Source organism: Cibotium barometz, chromosome 1 (genome assembly GCF_041138505.1).
Source record: "Cibotium barometz isolate CiBa-2024 chromosome 1, ASM4113850v1, whole genome shotgun sequence".
NCBI lineage: Eukaryota > Viridiplantae > Streptophyta > Polypodiopsida > Cyatheales > Cibotiaceae > Cibotium > Cibotium barometz.
Window position 1 is genome coordinate 47,576,508 of NC_141046.1, and position 17,859 is coordinate 47,594,366.

At 44.5% G+C, this 17,859-nt stretch overlaps 2 protein-coding genes across 2 annotated transcripts in view; both read right to left on the reverse strand.

Moving 5' to 3' along the window:
* LOC147642094 (uncharacterized) overlaps positions 1 to 17,859 on the reverse strand; it is a 125,851-nt gene that overhangs the window by 42,149 nt on the left and 65,843 nt on the right. The window contains exons 6-8 of the mRNA XM_086802851.1: positions 1,667 to 1,720; positions 1,015 to 1,296; positions 796 to 916 (exon numbers count right to left, since the gene is read on the reverse strand). Coding sequence (XP_086658977.1) covers positions 796 to 916; positions 1,015 to 1,296; positions 1,667 to 1,720 — 457 coding nt within the window. The remainder of the gene's footprint in view (positions 1 to 795; positions 917 to 1,014; positions 1,297 to 1,666; positions 1,721 to 17,859) is intronic.
* On the reverse strand, positions 10,458 to 11,770 carry LOC147642095 (uncharacterized). The gene has a single exon (XM_086772138.1). It carries the CDS (start codon positions 11,768 to 11,770, stop codon positions 10,541 to 10,543), a length of 1,230 nt encoding a protein of 409 aa, XP_086628264.1. The 3' UTR covers positions 10,458 to 10,540.

Sequence of the window (17,859 nt, forward strand, 5' to 3'; positions counted from 1 at the left end):
AGTGAAGAGACATCCCTGGGAAGGGGTGTGGCTCTTGAGTCAACCGTTATGTCCTTTGGACTTAGGGGTGTGTCTTTTAATGAATAGACATGTCCTTTGATAGTGACCCATGTGTAAGGGTGTGACCCTTCACAGGTGTCCTTTCAGTTAATAAGGGATTAAGGAGTAATTAAGGAGAGTTTAAGAGAGAGTTAGTCACAATCGTGACAATTGGACTCCCGGAGCCAGAGATGGGAGCAGTATTGTTGCGTGGCACATCTGGAGAGTTCGATGTAGCGAAGCCATTGAAGGCACCCTCACCCCGCCAGTCCATCTGGAGCATCGGGCTTGATATCATTCATACCCTCCGCAGTTAGCGGGGGAAGCTTCAGGGTGGCTCAGACTGCATGCGGAAGTGCCGGGAGGCCTTCCTGAGGATCTGGTGTCACGGTCCCTTTCTTACTGACAGTGGTGGAGAGCCCACTTGGCACTATAGACCACCTGTGTGGTTGTTTCTCCCTCCCCCTATTGTATGAGATTTCCTTCTCCTCCTAGAGAGCAGCCAGCGAGAGGAGAAGAGCATCCTCCCCTTTTATGCTTCTGGACTCTCGCTTCCCGTTTGGGGACGAGTTTGTACTTAGCCATTATGGCTGTTTTTCCTGGTTACTAATAGAAGGATCTTTTCCCCGGGGGGGAAAAAAAGAGAGAGAGAGAGAAAGCTAACAAGACCCTTGAAGCAAACCTAGTTTCATGAGTAAATATCTCCAAAATATCTTACTGATTGTATTTCACAAGGCAGGAAAGCCTAAATAGTACCTCTACTCTCACGAGCTGGGAGATTAACAGAAAGTGATTTCGGGGTAAACTTCACAGAAACAGACACATGCTCTCTTGGTGCAGGCAATATACTGTTTCGTAAATTTGATGACTTTGTTTTCTGCAAAATGTCCAGTCACAACAATAAGGCTTAGTTTTTGGTTGACAGCAGGATGATTCCTGATAGTAAGACGTGTATCACTTTGGAGAGAACTGGACCTGTATTACTTCATGCATGGCTATGCAACTATCTTTTGAAGTGTAGTTTTTATTCACAACTTCGTTTTGTCCTGTAATACCCTGTGTATCTGAAGCTGTTTCAGGTTTAACTAGGTTCAGGAAGCTTTCACCCTCGCGTGTATTCAGCTTGGTATCTGGACATTGAACTTTTGCTCGATCAAGATCATTCTCCAATTCCAAGGATGGAAAATCTTGAACCAAACATCTAGGTTTTGAGTATGGTTCATCTCCAAATTTCTTTTGCCACAACTGAATCGTGTCCTACACAGTCAATGTCAATGTTTACACTTACATCAAAGCAGAATAGCTTAAACAAGGCCATCAGTAGTCACTGGTACAGGTATAATAGGACAGCCCCAGCAGCTAGGTGTGAATTTCACTGTACAGTATTTTCCACCATCCATTCTGAAAGGAGACCATCTAGAAACCTTGAGGTGTTTTAAGCACACATTTCAATACGGAAGCAGGTTTAATTTTCAAATGTTCACTTCATAGAACACAATGGAGGCTAACTTATTGCACATATAACAACAAAAGCATGGAAGCATTAGCTAATAAAAAACAAAACAGAACAAATACTAGCTTTGAAACCTTCAGAAGATTCACATATATTAGGTTTCTTTGTTCTTACCCGTTCGCATTTTAGCTCTGCTGCTTTTCTTTCTTCCACGAGCTTTCGTTTCCCCTGGCAAGACAAATTTCATTATCCCTCAGCTATGTTTTGATCCATTCAACACATCTTCCAGTAGTGACTTGGAATAATCACACATGGGTAGACATATCATGCACATTACTGAGTAGTCTTCAGGCAACAGTAACCAAATTCCCTAGAAATGGCAACACAAATGATGTATAACTGGATGCATAAGACTGCTTTCAGTACAACCCTTCCACTATATGTAATTATTGTGGTTCTTTTTGGGTTAATACAATGCCCCAGACAATTTTCTTGTTTTAACCTATGATGGCTGAATCCTTTTTAATGTACTTATGCTTTGTGACTTAATTCTCTCCATTAACCACTAACACCCAATTTACTTATAAAAAAACCCTTTGATAAAGGAGACATCCGCATGGACCGCCTCCCACCCCTTCAGTACAGTTTGGGCTCCCCTTTTCTCCAGCTCTCTCATGAGGACACAAAGCAGGTTATCTGGTTAGATTTTCTCAGCCTCTACACCCATTGCACATGGATCACACCTTCGGAGCTCCCACTGAAGATACACCTCTACAGAGATCACTTCCTCACGCTCACTGAGGATGGCATCATTTAGCAGCCGGGCTAGCTGAGTGTTCACATGTCCCATGCCATATGGATTGCGATTGGCCAGATACTGGTTTCGTCCCACTACCTCAGAGTGGAGACACGGAGAGCTAAGCTCATGTTCAGAGCCGGTGAGCTCATACAAAGACCCAGGGAGGATAGGATTGTACAAAAAGAGATGCTAGAGAAGCTATGGAGGTTTGAATAGGAACATGACTATGGCATGTTTAGCAAAGAGAGAGAGTAAGAGATAAAACAACACGACTAAAACTAGTAGACAAAATGATAGGAATGCTTGCTTGATTTTTCATTGAAGTGAGTGCCTTTAAATAGGCCCATGCAAGATGCAAATACATCTTCTCCCACTACACATGGATCTCACCTTTGAAGCTTCCACCGAAGATGCACTTCTACAAAGATCACTTCCTCAAGCTCACTAAGGATGGATTGTACGCTTCCTCACATCATAGCTCACCGTGTGAACCGTGCAATCCTTGGTGGCTTGGGCTTCCACCCATTTGGTCGCATAATCATTGGCGACGAGAATGTATCTGCACCGGCTCGGGTGTGCCATTGGGTCAATGGGCCCCACAAAATCAAGACCCCATTTCTCAAATGACAGATCACTCCTATGTGGATGGTGACTCTGTTAACACGTCACTCATATGTGGATAGTGACTCTAATGGCTCAAAGCAAAGCCTTCATGAGAGGAGCTTGCCATTCCGTCTATGGTTACTCCTGGTGTAAGGAGAACCAAGGCTGTTTTGAAGACACCTGGCAGTGATGCAGGTGTACGCAGGTCTACGAGGGTTAGGTACCCTGTTGACAAATTGAGATATGATGGATATACAGCCCATAATTATGCTTACATGGTTAAAGAAATATAAGAGTGGGAGCCCACTTGGAAATAAAAAATGGGAAGATGCCATGAATGAGGAGATGGCAGCATTGGATGCAAATGCAACATGGGAGTTAGTGTCTTTGCCTAAGGAAAAGAAGGCAAAGCGGGTGTATAACGTCAAGCATAACGCAGATGGTTCAGGGAGCAGGTATAAGGCAAGACTGGTTGCCAAGGGCTATGCACAAACCTATGGCATTGACTATGAGGAGACATTCAGCCCGGTTGCAAGAATGGCAACCAGTGAGAGCAGTCATTGCTCATACATCCTCTGTATGCAGACTCAATGTGAGAGAGTCTTTCGATGTGAACAATGACTGGACTTGTTTGTGGATGCCGAGTGGACATGAAGCCATGATGCAGGTTATTTGCAAGTTTCAGGAGTTCTACTATGACGGCTGAGTTCCTAGCCTTATTGTAATCAAAACTCTTATAATCAATTGAAGAAATACCGCAAGGGGCGCCACTGCGTTTTGGGGCCAATCGGTGTCCGTGTACTGTTTGCAGGAGCACTCTAGCTCCCCCTGTTTGTTTTCCTTTTCTGGGTCCTCAAAGGTGTTGAAGTGTTTTGTGTGTAAGTTTGTTTTTGCACCGCCCTTTGGTTTTGTCTGAAGACTGAGGCCGGTTTACAAGGTTCCGTTGCCGGGACATCGTCGACTTTCTCAAGGAGGCGAGCCTGTGGTTGTCACATCAAAAGCTTCAACATGAGGAAAGCGAAAAGGAAGTGCAGGAGACAGTGCAGGGTTGTGTGTCTTTGCCTATATGAGGTGAAGAGCAAGAGCTGAAGATGAAGCTCAGGAGAAAAGACACCAAGGACAAGCAGTAGTCAGCCAGGAGAACAAGAAGCAGTTGAAGTGTTATGGTGCAAAACATTCGACAGTTTGTCACCGGTCGTATCTTCATAGAGGCTTCATGGGTTCGGAAGACAGTTTCTTTCTATGTTTAGCAGTGGTGATCTACTATGCTTCATCGAGGACTTGTGCTTATATTACCACTTGGGTGGAGTGCAAGCAGGTTTTGGATGCCCTTCTCCCATGATCAGGGCTGCCACAACCATCCATAGCCTCTCACACTATGAACAGCATCACACCCTGACACATCCAGTGCTTATGCATCATAACACAGGCTCCCAAACTGTCTCTCAAAAGAGAACTCGTATCACAGCACAGCATACCATACAGTCGACACACCTGTACCAACCCTTTCTACCTTCCAAGGGTACTATCCATCTCTGTCATGGATTCCCTGTCCCCTGCCCAATCAGTAGCAAGGCTGTACCAAACATGTGTCCATTCCTGTACCTTCTACCTGCATGTGACCTATCTTCTGGAGAAATCCAAATACATGTTTCCTCGAGAAACATACGACCTGTTTCCACATGAAACCCTTAGGCCTGTTTCCCTTTGAAACTTCTGTCCTGTTTTCATACAGAACCATTCATGGCACCAATCAACAACAGTGCCAACAACGGCATACATCTAGTTACCTGTTCCCTCATGAAACATCTGGAAACATAGAGATGCCCATAACTGTAGGTCCCTTTGTTCCTTTCTAGCAGGAAGAAAACAATCTGCTCCATGAGCACGCAGCCATGCGAGCTTGCATCACTCCCATGCCAAGAAACATAACCAAGTGACCTGCACTTGCAGCCGGAAACCCAAGTACATAGCTGAATTTGCAACCAAACAAAAACAGCCCATAAACAATCTCAAAAACAGTCCCTGTTGCAAGGAGGACCAGCACACTTGTGCACCTCTGTCCAACAGCTACCTATGGGTGAAAGGACCTGTACACTACAGTCCAACTGGAGTCTCCTATGCACTGCCAAAGGTCTGCATGGTCTTCTCCAGTGTTATCCTCCTGCGGACTAGCCCTATGACCATCTGCGCAAGCAATCCCTGCTGCGGTCCTAGCCGCCAGTAAACTCCCCGACCAGTCTTCCAAAGGTGTGTGGAGGCCCCCAGCGTACAGCTAACTTTGGCAAGATAAGAAAGCCCCATGTGCTCTTCAGCAGGTGGCCTGTCTTTTCAGCCGCCAGCCCCTCCATAAGCATGTGTGCCCCTCCAGCACGCAGCCCAACTTGTAGCAAGTAAGGGAGAGCCCCCACGTGCAGTTCAGCTTCTGTGCGCCACCTGCAAACAGCCCGACAACTTGACGTTCGACCCTCTATTCAGCCCACGTGCAGTCCAGCCACGTGCAATCCAAGCTGACAGTCGCCACAGAGAGAGAGAGAGAGATTCAGCCGGCCCTGTATGTACTGCAGCGCAGCCTCTTTCCAGAGAGAGAAAACGCACACCCTCCTCTGCTGCAGCCCTGAAGCACACCTTCAGTCCAGCCCACCTCCTGTCCTGCAGCCCAACAGTCGCTAGACAGAGAGAGAGCACATGTTGCTGCCAATCCAGCCCACCTCCTGTCCTCCTGCAGACCTGCGCAGCTTTTCACCAAAGAGAGGGAGAGACCCACGCACTGTTCAGCCCCTGCGCACCAGTCTTCTCATGGGTGAAAGCTCCTCTACGTGTAGCTGCAGCCGACCATCACAAGAGAAAAATCCTCACGTGTTGTTCAGCCCCTGCCCGACTGCCTTCTCACACGAAAAGCCCAGCCTCTCAAAATTACCTAGGGGCCTCCCAAGGTTTTAAAACCTTTATAACTTTAATTTTTGGCCACCAAAGGTTATAAAACCTTTTTAAATTTTAAATCTCTGTCCCCTTCACACTTGGGGTTGTCCACACATGGGTTTCATTTTCAACTCCAAACTGATGCCATTCACACTGTCCTCCATGTCCCCGTGCACACCTGCATACTGTCCAGAGAAAAACACAGGTTCGTGACAATCTACATGACCATTACTGGGCCAAACTTGAGCTATGTTCTTGGACTTATGAGTCAGTTTATGAAGGCCCCCTAGAAAGCCACACTTGGATATGGCTAGACTTATTCTCAGGTACATAAAGTACACAATTGATTATGGACTTTTCTACGAGGCTGGTACAGAGATACAGCTACATGGGTACACAGATGCTGATTGGGCTAGTAGTATCGTGGACAAGAGGTCTACCAGTGGCTTTAAATTTTCATTTGGGAGTGCTCTTGTGAGTTGGAGCAGTCAGAAACAACCAATAATTGCTTTGTCAAGTACAGAGGCAGAGTAGAGGGGCGCTGCTATGGCAGCTTGTGAGGTAGCTTGGTTCCAGAAGCTACTTGCTGATATGGGTGAGCCCATGGATAGAGCAATTGTCATTTATTGTGAGGACATGAGTAGCATACAGTTGGCCAATAACCCAGTATACCATGCTAGCACGAAGCACATTGAGGTGCATTATCACTTTTTGAGAGGGAGAAGGTTCTAATAGGTAATGTAGATCTGGTATATGTCACCATAGAGGATCAGGTGGCTAACATCTTTACGAAGGCATTGGGCACAAAGAAGCTCCACAAGTTTAGGAGCTTACTTGGAGTGCAATGTGTGGAGTTGAGCTTGAGGGGGAGTGTTGAAATATCGAGCTTAACTAGTGCTACGGACATAAGTGACCCACTTGGGTTGTAGCTTCTGCACTTATGCCATTGGCATGGTTGGTGAGTTTATGGTTGATATGTCACTAGTGGATGACAGGCTGTGTGACAGTCACTTTGGAGTACAAGAGTTACGGCGTAGTTATAGCGCCAGCTCATATAGTCAAGTTCATACTATGGACCGACCATTGTATATTATTGTAGGAGAGTACTTTCCCTTATAGTATGTACTCTTATCTTTTCGGTTATATAGTTGTAGAGAAGAGAAGAAGATAGAACAGCTCATGTCTAACTAGTATGCATACACCTGAGTAGGTAGTGGTACCAGCATAATATATATCATAACCGCCAAAATAAACATGATGACCAACCATGGAGTGTTGATTATGCTCTTGCAAACAAACAATATCTGGCTGCATTTTATGTACATAATTCCATAAAAGCCTCCACTTTGAGACATTGCAGAGGCTCTCTACATTGTAGGTAAAGCACTTAAGTGTTTGAGGCATGAAAGAGGTATATACAGCAAAGTATCAGATATAAAAACAAGACATCAGAGAGTCAAAGCCTCTGCCTGCATGGGCTGCATTCCATCATGACCCATGAAAGACATAGCATTATCCCCTTCTTCTGAATCACATATGGGGATGCCCTTCTTCAAAACCCCCACCCAATTTTGAAGGATAGGAGCTGAAGTAGAAGCCTGTCCTGGTAAGGGAGAAGAAGCATCCCATTGACGAGATTGAAGGGGGCGTTGCTTCAATACAACCACCTTCTTAGGTTGTTGAAAACCATCCTGATCAATCCCCGCAGATTCCTTCATCTTCTCTTTTCCTTTATCTTTTCCTTTTCCAGTAAGTGACTGCACCTGATTGATTGGTTTGGCATTCTTTGCTCCATTTCTATTTGCTGTCTTAGCTTGCAAATTCTCATTCTTTTCCTGTGTCTAGGGCGGCAAGGCATTGGGAGGGGGCTGATGCAGAACCATTGGGCATTCAGAGGCTAGATGCCCAAACTTGTGGCAAGCAAAACAAGCTCCTGCAAACACACTCCACTTCAATTCAAAATACTTTTTTCCCAATTGCACTCCCTCAACTTCCACTGCAATAGAAGGAGGGGTAGGTGTATCTGTAAGGTCCCTCCCAAGCCATGTATGTATATGTCTCTTTTAATATAGATTTCAATAAGGAATGAGAGTGTAATTAGAGAAGAGTGAGACAACAAGGCTAGAAACATTAGAAAAGTGTTAGAATAAAAATATTAGCTCCAAAAATCCTAAAAGAAATAAGAACATAAGAATAGTTCTATTAAGAGATAAGTATCCCCAAAAATAGAATTTCGAATTTAGGTGATAAGAGGTCATATTTAGAGTACTTTTTACACATTTAGAGTCCATGCATACTAAAAATGTGGAAAAACAACGCGTTTCTAAAGATGGTGCGTTTGTGGCTATATACAGACGTTTTTGCCTATTCTACCCGCGTTGGCTTGTAGACCAGATGCCTTCCCGTTCTTTTGACTGGTTATATGACTATATTCTCAGTTTTTATCAGAGAGTTATGGCCGAAACAATTTGCTGTTTCTGTCAGGGTCTCTACACAGAGAAAACTGTGAGAAGGCAGCAAAGTAGCCTCAAGGTAATCCTAGAGTTTGAGATGTATATATCCCTTCATTCTTATCTAATATCTTAGAAAAGAAGCTTAGATTGCTATGGTCTTTCGGAGGAAGAGACCAAAACTCCATAGCTTTTCTTTTAGAGAAAGAATAGTATCCCGTAGCCCTGTAAGAGAAGAAGGCTATTTTGTCATAGACCTTAGAAAGAGAGAAGAGTCACAGTATGAGTAAGAGGAGATAAAGCTTGGAGATTATTGGATGATTTCAATCAAAAGACAAGGTATTAGAAGACTCTATTCTCATATGTCAAGTTCTAAAGCTCTTGTTAATACGAGCAAAGACAACGATAAACGACAAATTTCTATAAGGTATATACATATTTTGTTTTTCAATTATATATCATTCTTAGGGGTTGAGGTATGGCCCCGGCTTCTCTATTAATTGTTAATAGTGATCTATTTGATTAATTTACTATTTAAAGTTTGTATTCTTTTAAGCAATAGCATATGCCTTAATAAAGAATGTCTTATCGCAATCTCAAGTTGAAATGCTAAAATCTTTGTGAAAAGGATTGTTTTCTTAAAGAAGGTGACATGGATCCTAGTCCTATGATTTAGTGAATAAATGGATTGTTACCTTGGTTAAATTAAGGTACAGGTACAACTTCTCCCTGCCTTGACGCTGCCCCGTTCTTGTGCTTGTGTAGCCGGACGGCGGAGACGTTAGTAAGGCCCGGAGTTGGCCCATGGTATCCCTCATATCATTGGGAGAATGAGGTTTGCCGATTGAGACGAGTGATTGTGATGCTGCCTAGTTCTGAGGGCCCAAGCTAGTGCGGTGAATTAGCCCACCCTAGTGCGCAGACATCCCTCTGAGGGGCGGGAGGATCGAGCGATGGAGCCTGAGAGGGCGACAGGCCGGCTTGAGTCCTCGCCAGCGGCCGACGATGAGGTGTATGGTCCCGTAGGGTTTTGCCCAGCATGTGGAGGCTGGAAGGCCGAATTCTAGATCATCGGCGGTATAAAGGAAAAGAATAAGAGAACCAGTTTGGCTTGTATGAAATTGATTCATGTATAAACTTTTTTTTATAAATCTTGTCTTGGCATTATTGTATTGTGTAAAAAGGCTGTTTTAACAAACCTTGTGAAAAGGACCTTAATTAAGGAACATGTTTTTTTATGTCAAACAGTGTGGTAGGATTAATTAGAAAACAAATTGACGCGTGAGTAGGGTGGAAAGTGGGAGGATGGAATGCCCCGACGGCACCATCCTACGGACGGGTGGACCCGATTAGTCGGGTAGCTTTCCAACAGATTAAGTGAAAGCCCTACGCTAGATAAATAGGTTCTTGGGCAACTCTATTCTAGAAGACTAGGCCAGCGGCTGTGCCTTGCATGGATGAGGAAAAAAGCGTTGCCTCTAGAAATCAAGTCTTGTAGTTGCCCAATTTATGATCAATTACCCTATGGGTGATTTGATTTTTAGAAGACCACGCTCCCCCTGCGGGATAGAACTAGGTCTTACCTATGAATCGTATCCTTGAATCTCTGCATGGCCAAGGTGTCGATGAGTAGGAAATTTTCCTCTAAGATAAGACTTAGTGGACTATCTTAAGTGTTTCCCCTATTTTTGGAAGGGGGAAACCTTACAGTATCAGTGTCCCAGAGAATGCAGAACCTGTTACGGTTTCCCATGGGGCGTGGAGGACAAATGACCTGTCCCAAAGAAGCAGCCAGGCCAAGCAACTCTTCACGCATATAGTCCGGGAAGTTAACAACCTCAACCTATACAAGACAATGATGTCGTATAAGACTTTGATAATCCTTGTTTGGGGACCAGGGCAGAGCATGTACCATCTGCTTTCCGTAAAACAGGGGAGACAATTCAAGAAGCCTCTGCTTGCACGAAGCATCTGATAAATGCAAAGAAGGGCTGGATCTGCAGTTCACACAGTCAAATCAGGACACACAAACGAGAAGCTTACGTAGGCAAGCAGTACGCAGTTGAGAAGCGGGCAAGTGAGAAGCGAGCAAGTCGCAAGACAGAAGCGAGCAGGTTGCAGGCCAGAAGCGAACAGGTTGCAAGACAGAAGCGAGCAGGTCGCAGGTCTCTCACTCACACATACTTTTTTTTTGGTAATGTCTAGTGCAGTATATTTATATGTTCACAAATTTACAAAGATGGGAGATCTCCATAAAGGAGAGGAACCCAAATGTCAGAAACATAAACAGAAGAGCTCTATGCAAGAAGCATCCATATCACCCTCATGGCAGGCATCATATAAGGATTGCCGCAATGAGGCTCTGAAGAATTCATATGACTGTTGATTCAGCCTACCCAAGTATGCCATGTTGTGCTCACTCCAAATTGTCCAAAGAGCCCAATATCTCACCCAGAAAAGAAATAGTGAGTATTGGGACAAAGACTGCAATAATCTGCCAAAGAGCCAAAAATGTTTCCCAAATCTGTGACTCGGGAATCGGAGCCGAAGATAGCCTGAAATTCTGGTGAGGAGGGTCCTGGAACAAGGACATTGCCACAGCAGATGAAGAAAGGTTTCTGAGGGAGCTGAACATCTTAGACATGTGGATGGTGCAATGTGACGTTTGGCAAGTGTGACCCCAACTGGTAATGTGCCTGTCAAACATCTCCAAAGAAAGAGTCTTTGCTTCAGTGGCATTTTACACTTCCATAACATGCGGAGATTCTTCCGCCACCAAGAGAGAGGCTTTCTCATATGCCACAAAGAATTGGCATGTTGCTGAATCCATGGGGGAGGCTGAAGAATCCTATAAGCTTTGATGGAGGTCAAGGCTGGAAGGGGAACAGGATGAGTGCTTGCAGTAGATGAGCACAATTGCCAATCCATGAGCCTGTCTGTGTCAGCCATAGTTGGAATAGGTAAAAAAGGAAGCAATATTTCAGCAATTTTCTTCCATATTGGCCTATGATGCATTCCCAATGCATATGTAGCAGTGGCCCGAGGAAAGGATAAGACATATCCTCGATCATCCACCACATCATGTATGTACCTAATTCCCAGTTTCATAAGATTGTATGCCCGAACAGGTTCCTGCAAGGCAAGTGGAGTGTCAAAAATGGCACTCCAATGAATACTTTCCTTCCTCATGGAGTTCATCCCCAAGCAATTACGAGGAGCCCACTTGACCTTAGAGAGAACTTGTTTCCAGTCAAGTATTAAGGCAGTGGAAAAAGGACAGCCAGGTATCCTGCCTTGAAATCTCCCAATAACAACCTCCCAATGATCCGTAATCCAATGGCCATAAGCTAAAGTCCTCATGTTGACACACATGGACGCTAACATACAAGTCCATGGCTGTTGTTGGCAGAAGAAAGTGTGCAACATAGTAGCCTTCCTTGCAAGTACATGATATCTTATATTGAGAATATTGAGTCCACCATGCATCTTTGGGGAACACACCATTTCCATCTTCATCAGTCTCAAAGCTTTAACAGCAGATTTTGTCTTCCATAATATCTCCATAGCTTGAGACATAAAGGCTGAAATATCCCTGGAGGACCAATGCAATAAAGGCAAATAGAACTGAACATAAGACATCACTATGGATTGCACAATTCTGAGCCTGACATGAAGAGGCCAAGTAGATATCTTCCAGTATTCCAGCTTACGATGGAGTTTTTGGAAAATCCATTTTAGTTGCTGCTTTCTTGAGATATGCCATCCAATGGGATATCCCAAATGTCTGACCACTTCTCTGGAATGCACCACCTGCCCCGGCCAAAGAATAGAATGCCAATCACATTCTTTCAGGGGTATCAATTTAGATTTATCAAAATTAATATGCAATCCAGCTGCCTGTCCATATAATGAGAGAGTGGCCATAAGCTTGCAAAGTTCCGTAGGAGAATTCTGTGGCATAAAGAAGGAATCATCTGCATATGCTTGTGCCAAGAAAGGTTTAGCCCCTGGGATTTTAAGACCAGTCATCTGTCCTGAGTCTGTTAGATGATCAAGATACATCAACAGAGGATGAGTGGCAATTGCATAGAAGAGAGCACTAAGAGGACAGCCCTGTCTAACCGATCGACCCAATATCCATGATCGAGACAAATGGCCCCCAAGAATGCATTGAGCAGTAGCGTCAGAGTATAGCCAATAAACAGCATTTGCCATCTTGGGACCAAAGCCCAGCTTTGTCATAATCTGAGAAATGAAATCCCATTGAACATTGTCAAATGCCTTAGCAATATCCACCTGCAATATCAACACATCCTGACGAGAATACTTAGCATATTCAATTGCAGTCAAGGCATTGGATATATTATCATGGATTTGTCTTCGCGGCAGAAACCCATACTGATGAGGGTGAAGACCTGCATGGAGTATACCATGAAGCCTATGCACTAACATTTTGGCAATAAGTTTGATCATTCTCAAGAGGACCTCTTTCAAATCATCCCAAAAAGAAATGTAGAATTCCACCGTAAGGCCATCCCAGCCAGGGGACTTATATTTACTGAGGTGGAACAATGCATTATCCAGTTCTGTGTGAGTAAAAGGTCTCTCCAAAGCAAGAGCATTATCCGGCTCAACTATTGCAGAAACATATTGGAGTAACTCAGTCCTTGCATCAATCACTTGATTAGATGGGAAAGGAGGAGCAGAGAATAATTTCTGAAAATAGTTGTGGCATTCATCTTGGAGATCCAAAAAAGAATGAGTCCAAGAACCATCCAACTTCCTAACCCTCAAGCATGAGTTTTTCTTTCGAGTAGCATGCAACCCCTGAAAGAAAGCTTTTGATGAGCAGCCCTTGTCCATGAGAGGCTTCATTCTCGCCCTTATCTGCCATTTGTGCAATTTCCTCTTATCATTAGCAGAAAGTTTTGATTGAGCACGTGATAGGTAATCCTTTTCTGAATCCGTAAGTGGCCTAGATTGGGAAAACTCAGTCAATTGTTGCACTGTCTCTTTTGCCCCCCTAATCTCATTCCTCCATTCAGTCATATGCCACTTGCCATACTCCCTAATGACATTTTGCATACGAGAGACAAAGCTGTCCCAAGCAAAATTCATGTCCTCCTGGGCATGCAATAGCAAAGGATGAATAGCAAATTTAATCATCTGCCGGAAATATATGTGCTGAAAATATGCGCTGTTAACATGCAACAATCTACTCGGGAAAAGTGGCAAATCATCCAGAGGCATGCCAAGCTGTAAATTCATCCACAATGGAGCATGGTCTGACAATCCCAATGAGAAATCTATCAGTAGATGAGGGCTGAAATCTGCAAATTGTTGTGGATAAAACAGATACCATCTGTCCAGCCTTGCCCAATATGTGGTAAGTGCATTATGGTGAAAGGTATATCCAGGGACCGACCCTTGAAGAAGTAGCCATAAATCTTCAGCCTGCACAGAGAGAAGCATGTCATCCCATTTCTGCCTTTCCAAAGATAGCATATGAGACCGTTTTGTGGTGTTATCCCTAGGCAGAGGCGAATTATTAAAATCCCCACAGATGAATGCATTGGATCTCCATGGATATCTACATATAGAGTCCCACAATGTGGCCCTCATGGCCGAGGTCTGGGAGGCATACACTGATGCAAACTCAAAAATATCACCATTGACATTACATTGTATGACAATCCATCTGCCACTGCTGTCATTGAAGGCCAAATGAGGCTCCAACTCATGTCTCACCAGTATGCATACACCTGAATAGGTAGCGGTACCAGCATAATATATATCATAACCATGCAAAAAGCCATGATGTCCAGCCATGGAGTGCTGATTGTGCTCTTGCAAACAAACAATATCTGGCTGCATTTTATGTACATAATTCCATAGAAGCCTCCACTTTGAAACATTGCAGAGGCTCTGTACATTATATGTAAAGCACTTAAGTGTTTGAAGCATAAAAGGGGTATGTACAAAAAAGTGAGGATGAAAGGAGAACTTCAAAGAGGCTAAGCCTCTGCCTGCATAGGCTGCATGCCTTCACTACTCATGTAGGACATAGCATTTTCCCCCTCCTCTGAATCACATATGGGGATGCCTTTCTTCAAGACCCCCACCCAATTTTGAAGGACAGGGGCGGAGGCTGAAGTAGAAGTCTGTCCTGGCGAAGGAGAAGAAGCATCCCATTGACGAGATTGAAGAGGGCGTTGCTTCAGAACAACTACCTTCTTAGGTTGTTGGAAACCATCCTGATCAATTCCCACAGATTCATTCAGCTTCTCTTTCCCTTTATCTTTTCCTTTTCCAACAAGCAAGTGCACCTGATTAGCTGATTTTGCATTCTTGGCTGCATTTGTATTTGCTGCCTTAGCTTGCAAATTCTCATTCTTTTCCCGGGGCTGAGGTGGCAAAGCATTTGGAGGGGGCTGATGGAGAACCATCGGGCATTCAGAAGCTAGATGCCCAAACTTGTGACAGGTAAAACAAGCACCTGCAAACACACCCCACTTCAATTCAAAATACTTTTTGCCCAATTGCACCCCCTCAACTTCGACTGCAATAGAAGGAGGGGTAGGTATATCAGTGTCCCAAAGTATACAGAATCTGTTACGGTTTCCCATGGGGCGTGGAGGACAAATAACCTGTCCCAAAGTGGCAGCCAGGCCAGGCAACTCTTCACGCATATAATCCGGAAAGTTTGCAACCTCAACCCATACTGGGCAGTGGTGCCGTATCAGGCTTTGGTAATCCTTGTTGGGGGACCAGGGCATAGCATGCACCATTTGCCTCCCATAAAACAGCGGAGAAAACTCAAGAAGCCTCTGTTTGCATGAAGCATCTGATAGATGCACCTCATAAAAACCTCTGGAAGCAAAGTATACTCCTTCTACAAAGCATCCTCCAAGGATGGATTTGATCCATTGTGCAACATCACTGGCTGCGGGAATTCTTCCTGGAAAGAATATTATGACCGCACTTTGAGAGAGCTTCCTGAGGGGATTCACAATGGACGGCAATTTCAACTTATAGGTGACCTCTGGAATGGGTTTGCCCCATTCTTGGCGAGACTGCTGGAAGTCATCTTTAAGAGTGTCATATACATATTGAGCTTCTGATGTAGATTCTTCCTGCAACAAAGGAGGCTCTGATAAGCGACGTTTCGCATCTGTATTTCTTTCTTTCCTGGCATATGTACAGACGTCCATTCCTTGAGCCATAATCAAAGCACGCAGGAAAAGGAGAGAAAGGTTGTCGAAGGAGGCAGATGAGATATTGACAGAGAATTCGAGCAGAGGGCAGAATCAGCAGAAGTGGATACGCAGGTACGTGGACAGATAGGGGAGGAAGATTGAGGGCTATTTGGCGGTCAGAGTGCAGAACAGAAAAGGAGAAAAACTGGAACAAAAAAACTGTGAGGCAGAAAACAGAAGCGTAAACAGTGAAAGAGGGCAGCACAGGTGCGACAGACAGACGAGGAGCAGGGAGGATGATGAGCGTCAGTCTGGGAGACGATGGTCGGATGCTGCAGGCCGCGTTTAGCAGGGCAGAGCTTGCAGCGGGTATCCTCTGTCGACGTCTTGAAGGCAGGCGGCAGGGTGCTCTCTCTCACGACCTCACCACACACGGTCTCACTCACACATACACACACGAGAACACACACACACACACACACACACACACTTTTTTTTTTTTTGTAAAGCTTAATGTCATTAATTACAGGTGGGAAACCTCAAAACGAGGAAAACCCACCAAAAAGATCACACTTTTTATTTACAAGTGGGAAACCTCTAAGCGAGGAAAACCCAGAAAAAGAGGAGTAACTATAGGCTTCACCACCTAGAAGCAATCAAAGTAAATCCTATAAGCATCAAGAGTGATGTCCCCAGCATCATAAGCAAAATGAAGCGCGTGACCAAGCGAGAACTTGAAGTAATGGAAGGGAACAATGTCATTGGCTTGGAACATGAGGTTGTTCCGAACATGCCATATGGTCCAAAATACCCAGAATCGGACCCAGCTGAAAAATACTGCAAACTGAGACTGTGATGCTTGTAACACCCCAAAAAGCCAAAAGCATCTGTGAAAAATGCCCGAAGGGAAACGAAGGCGAAGAGCAGTTGAGACCCGGCGAATGAACAATCTGGAGCATACGCAGCCCCATAGTAAATGTGGGACAGTCTCCTCAGTAGCTTTACATCGGACACAACGTGAAGGCGCAATATGACGTGCATGTAACAAGCTACCAACAGGAAGAGCACCAACCAAACAGCGCCACAAGAACAGGCGTTCTTTAAGAGGCAGATGACTTTTCCAAATGCGAAACAATGTATGTTTCCACCACATTGAAGATTTGGAGAGAGACCATAGCTGATTACCATGTCTGACTATCCATGCATCCGATTGCAAGAGGGCATAAACTGTCCCAGCTGAAATACATTTCATAGGAGTGGTTCCAAGATTCCAATCAGATAGACGGGAATCCACATTCAAGCGAGGTAAAGGAGAAATATCAGCAATCATCCGCTGAATTTCTGTCCAAAGATGAGAATAATGGGATCCCAATTGAAAACGATCCGCCGCAACAGAGAAGGAAAGAACCTGACCAGTGTCATCCACCACCTGATGTATCTGACAAATTCCTTTTTGAGATAGAAAATATGCCTGACGAGGTGAACGGTCAACCAAAGTGGAAGAAAATACACGACTCCAATGCAAACTCTCTAGCCGCAGGGAATTGCCCATCAAAGATCGGGAACCATGCCATATCATATGTGAAGTAACTTCCTTCCAATCAATAATGAGAGAAGAAGTGAAAGGACATCCCGGAATGTGTCCTTCAAGTTTTCCACATATAAGATCCCAGTATGTGGGTTGCCAATGACCATAGAATGGCGTGACAATATGCCGACACAAATGGGACACCATGAGAGTCCAGGGTTGCTGCTGATCCAACAAAACCGGCAAAAGCATAGCTTTCCTGGCCAAAACATGACGTCTCAAATCCAAAATATTCAAGCCTCCAAGGCGCTTAGGAGAGCATAACTTGTCCATGGATAACAATCTGAGGCCCTTTCCACGAGATGAAGTGCGCCAGAAATGCGCCAATATACTTGACATAAGGGACTTCAAGCGGGATTGAGACCAATATAGCAAAGGTAGATAAAACTGCACATAAGCTACAAGAATGCATTGCACAATTCTAAGACGCACATGAAGCGGCCAAGTGGACAACTTCCAATAATGTAACTTGGAGTGCAAGCGCTCGGCTACCCAATCCAATTTCCGTGTAGCCGATACAGTCCAACCCAGCGGATAACCCAAATGACGAACTATAATGTTCGGAGGAACAAGTTCGCCTGGCCAAAGCAGCTTATGCCAATCATATTCAGTCAGAGCCAATAGTTTGGATTTACGAAAATTCACTTTGAGGCCTGCTGCCAATCCAAACAAATGAAGAGTGTGCATAATTTGTTCCACATCATCTTGGTGATTGCGAGGCATAAAGAGAGAATCATCTGCATAAGCTTGCGCAATAAAATGTTTCCCAGAGGGTAATTTCAAGCCCTGCAATCTTCCAGACGAAGTCA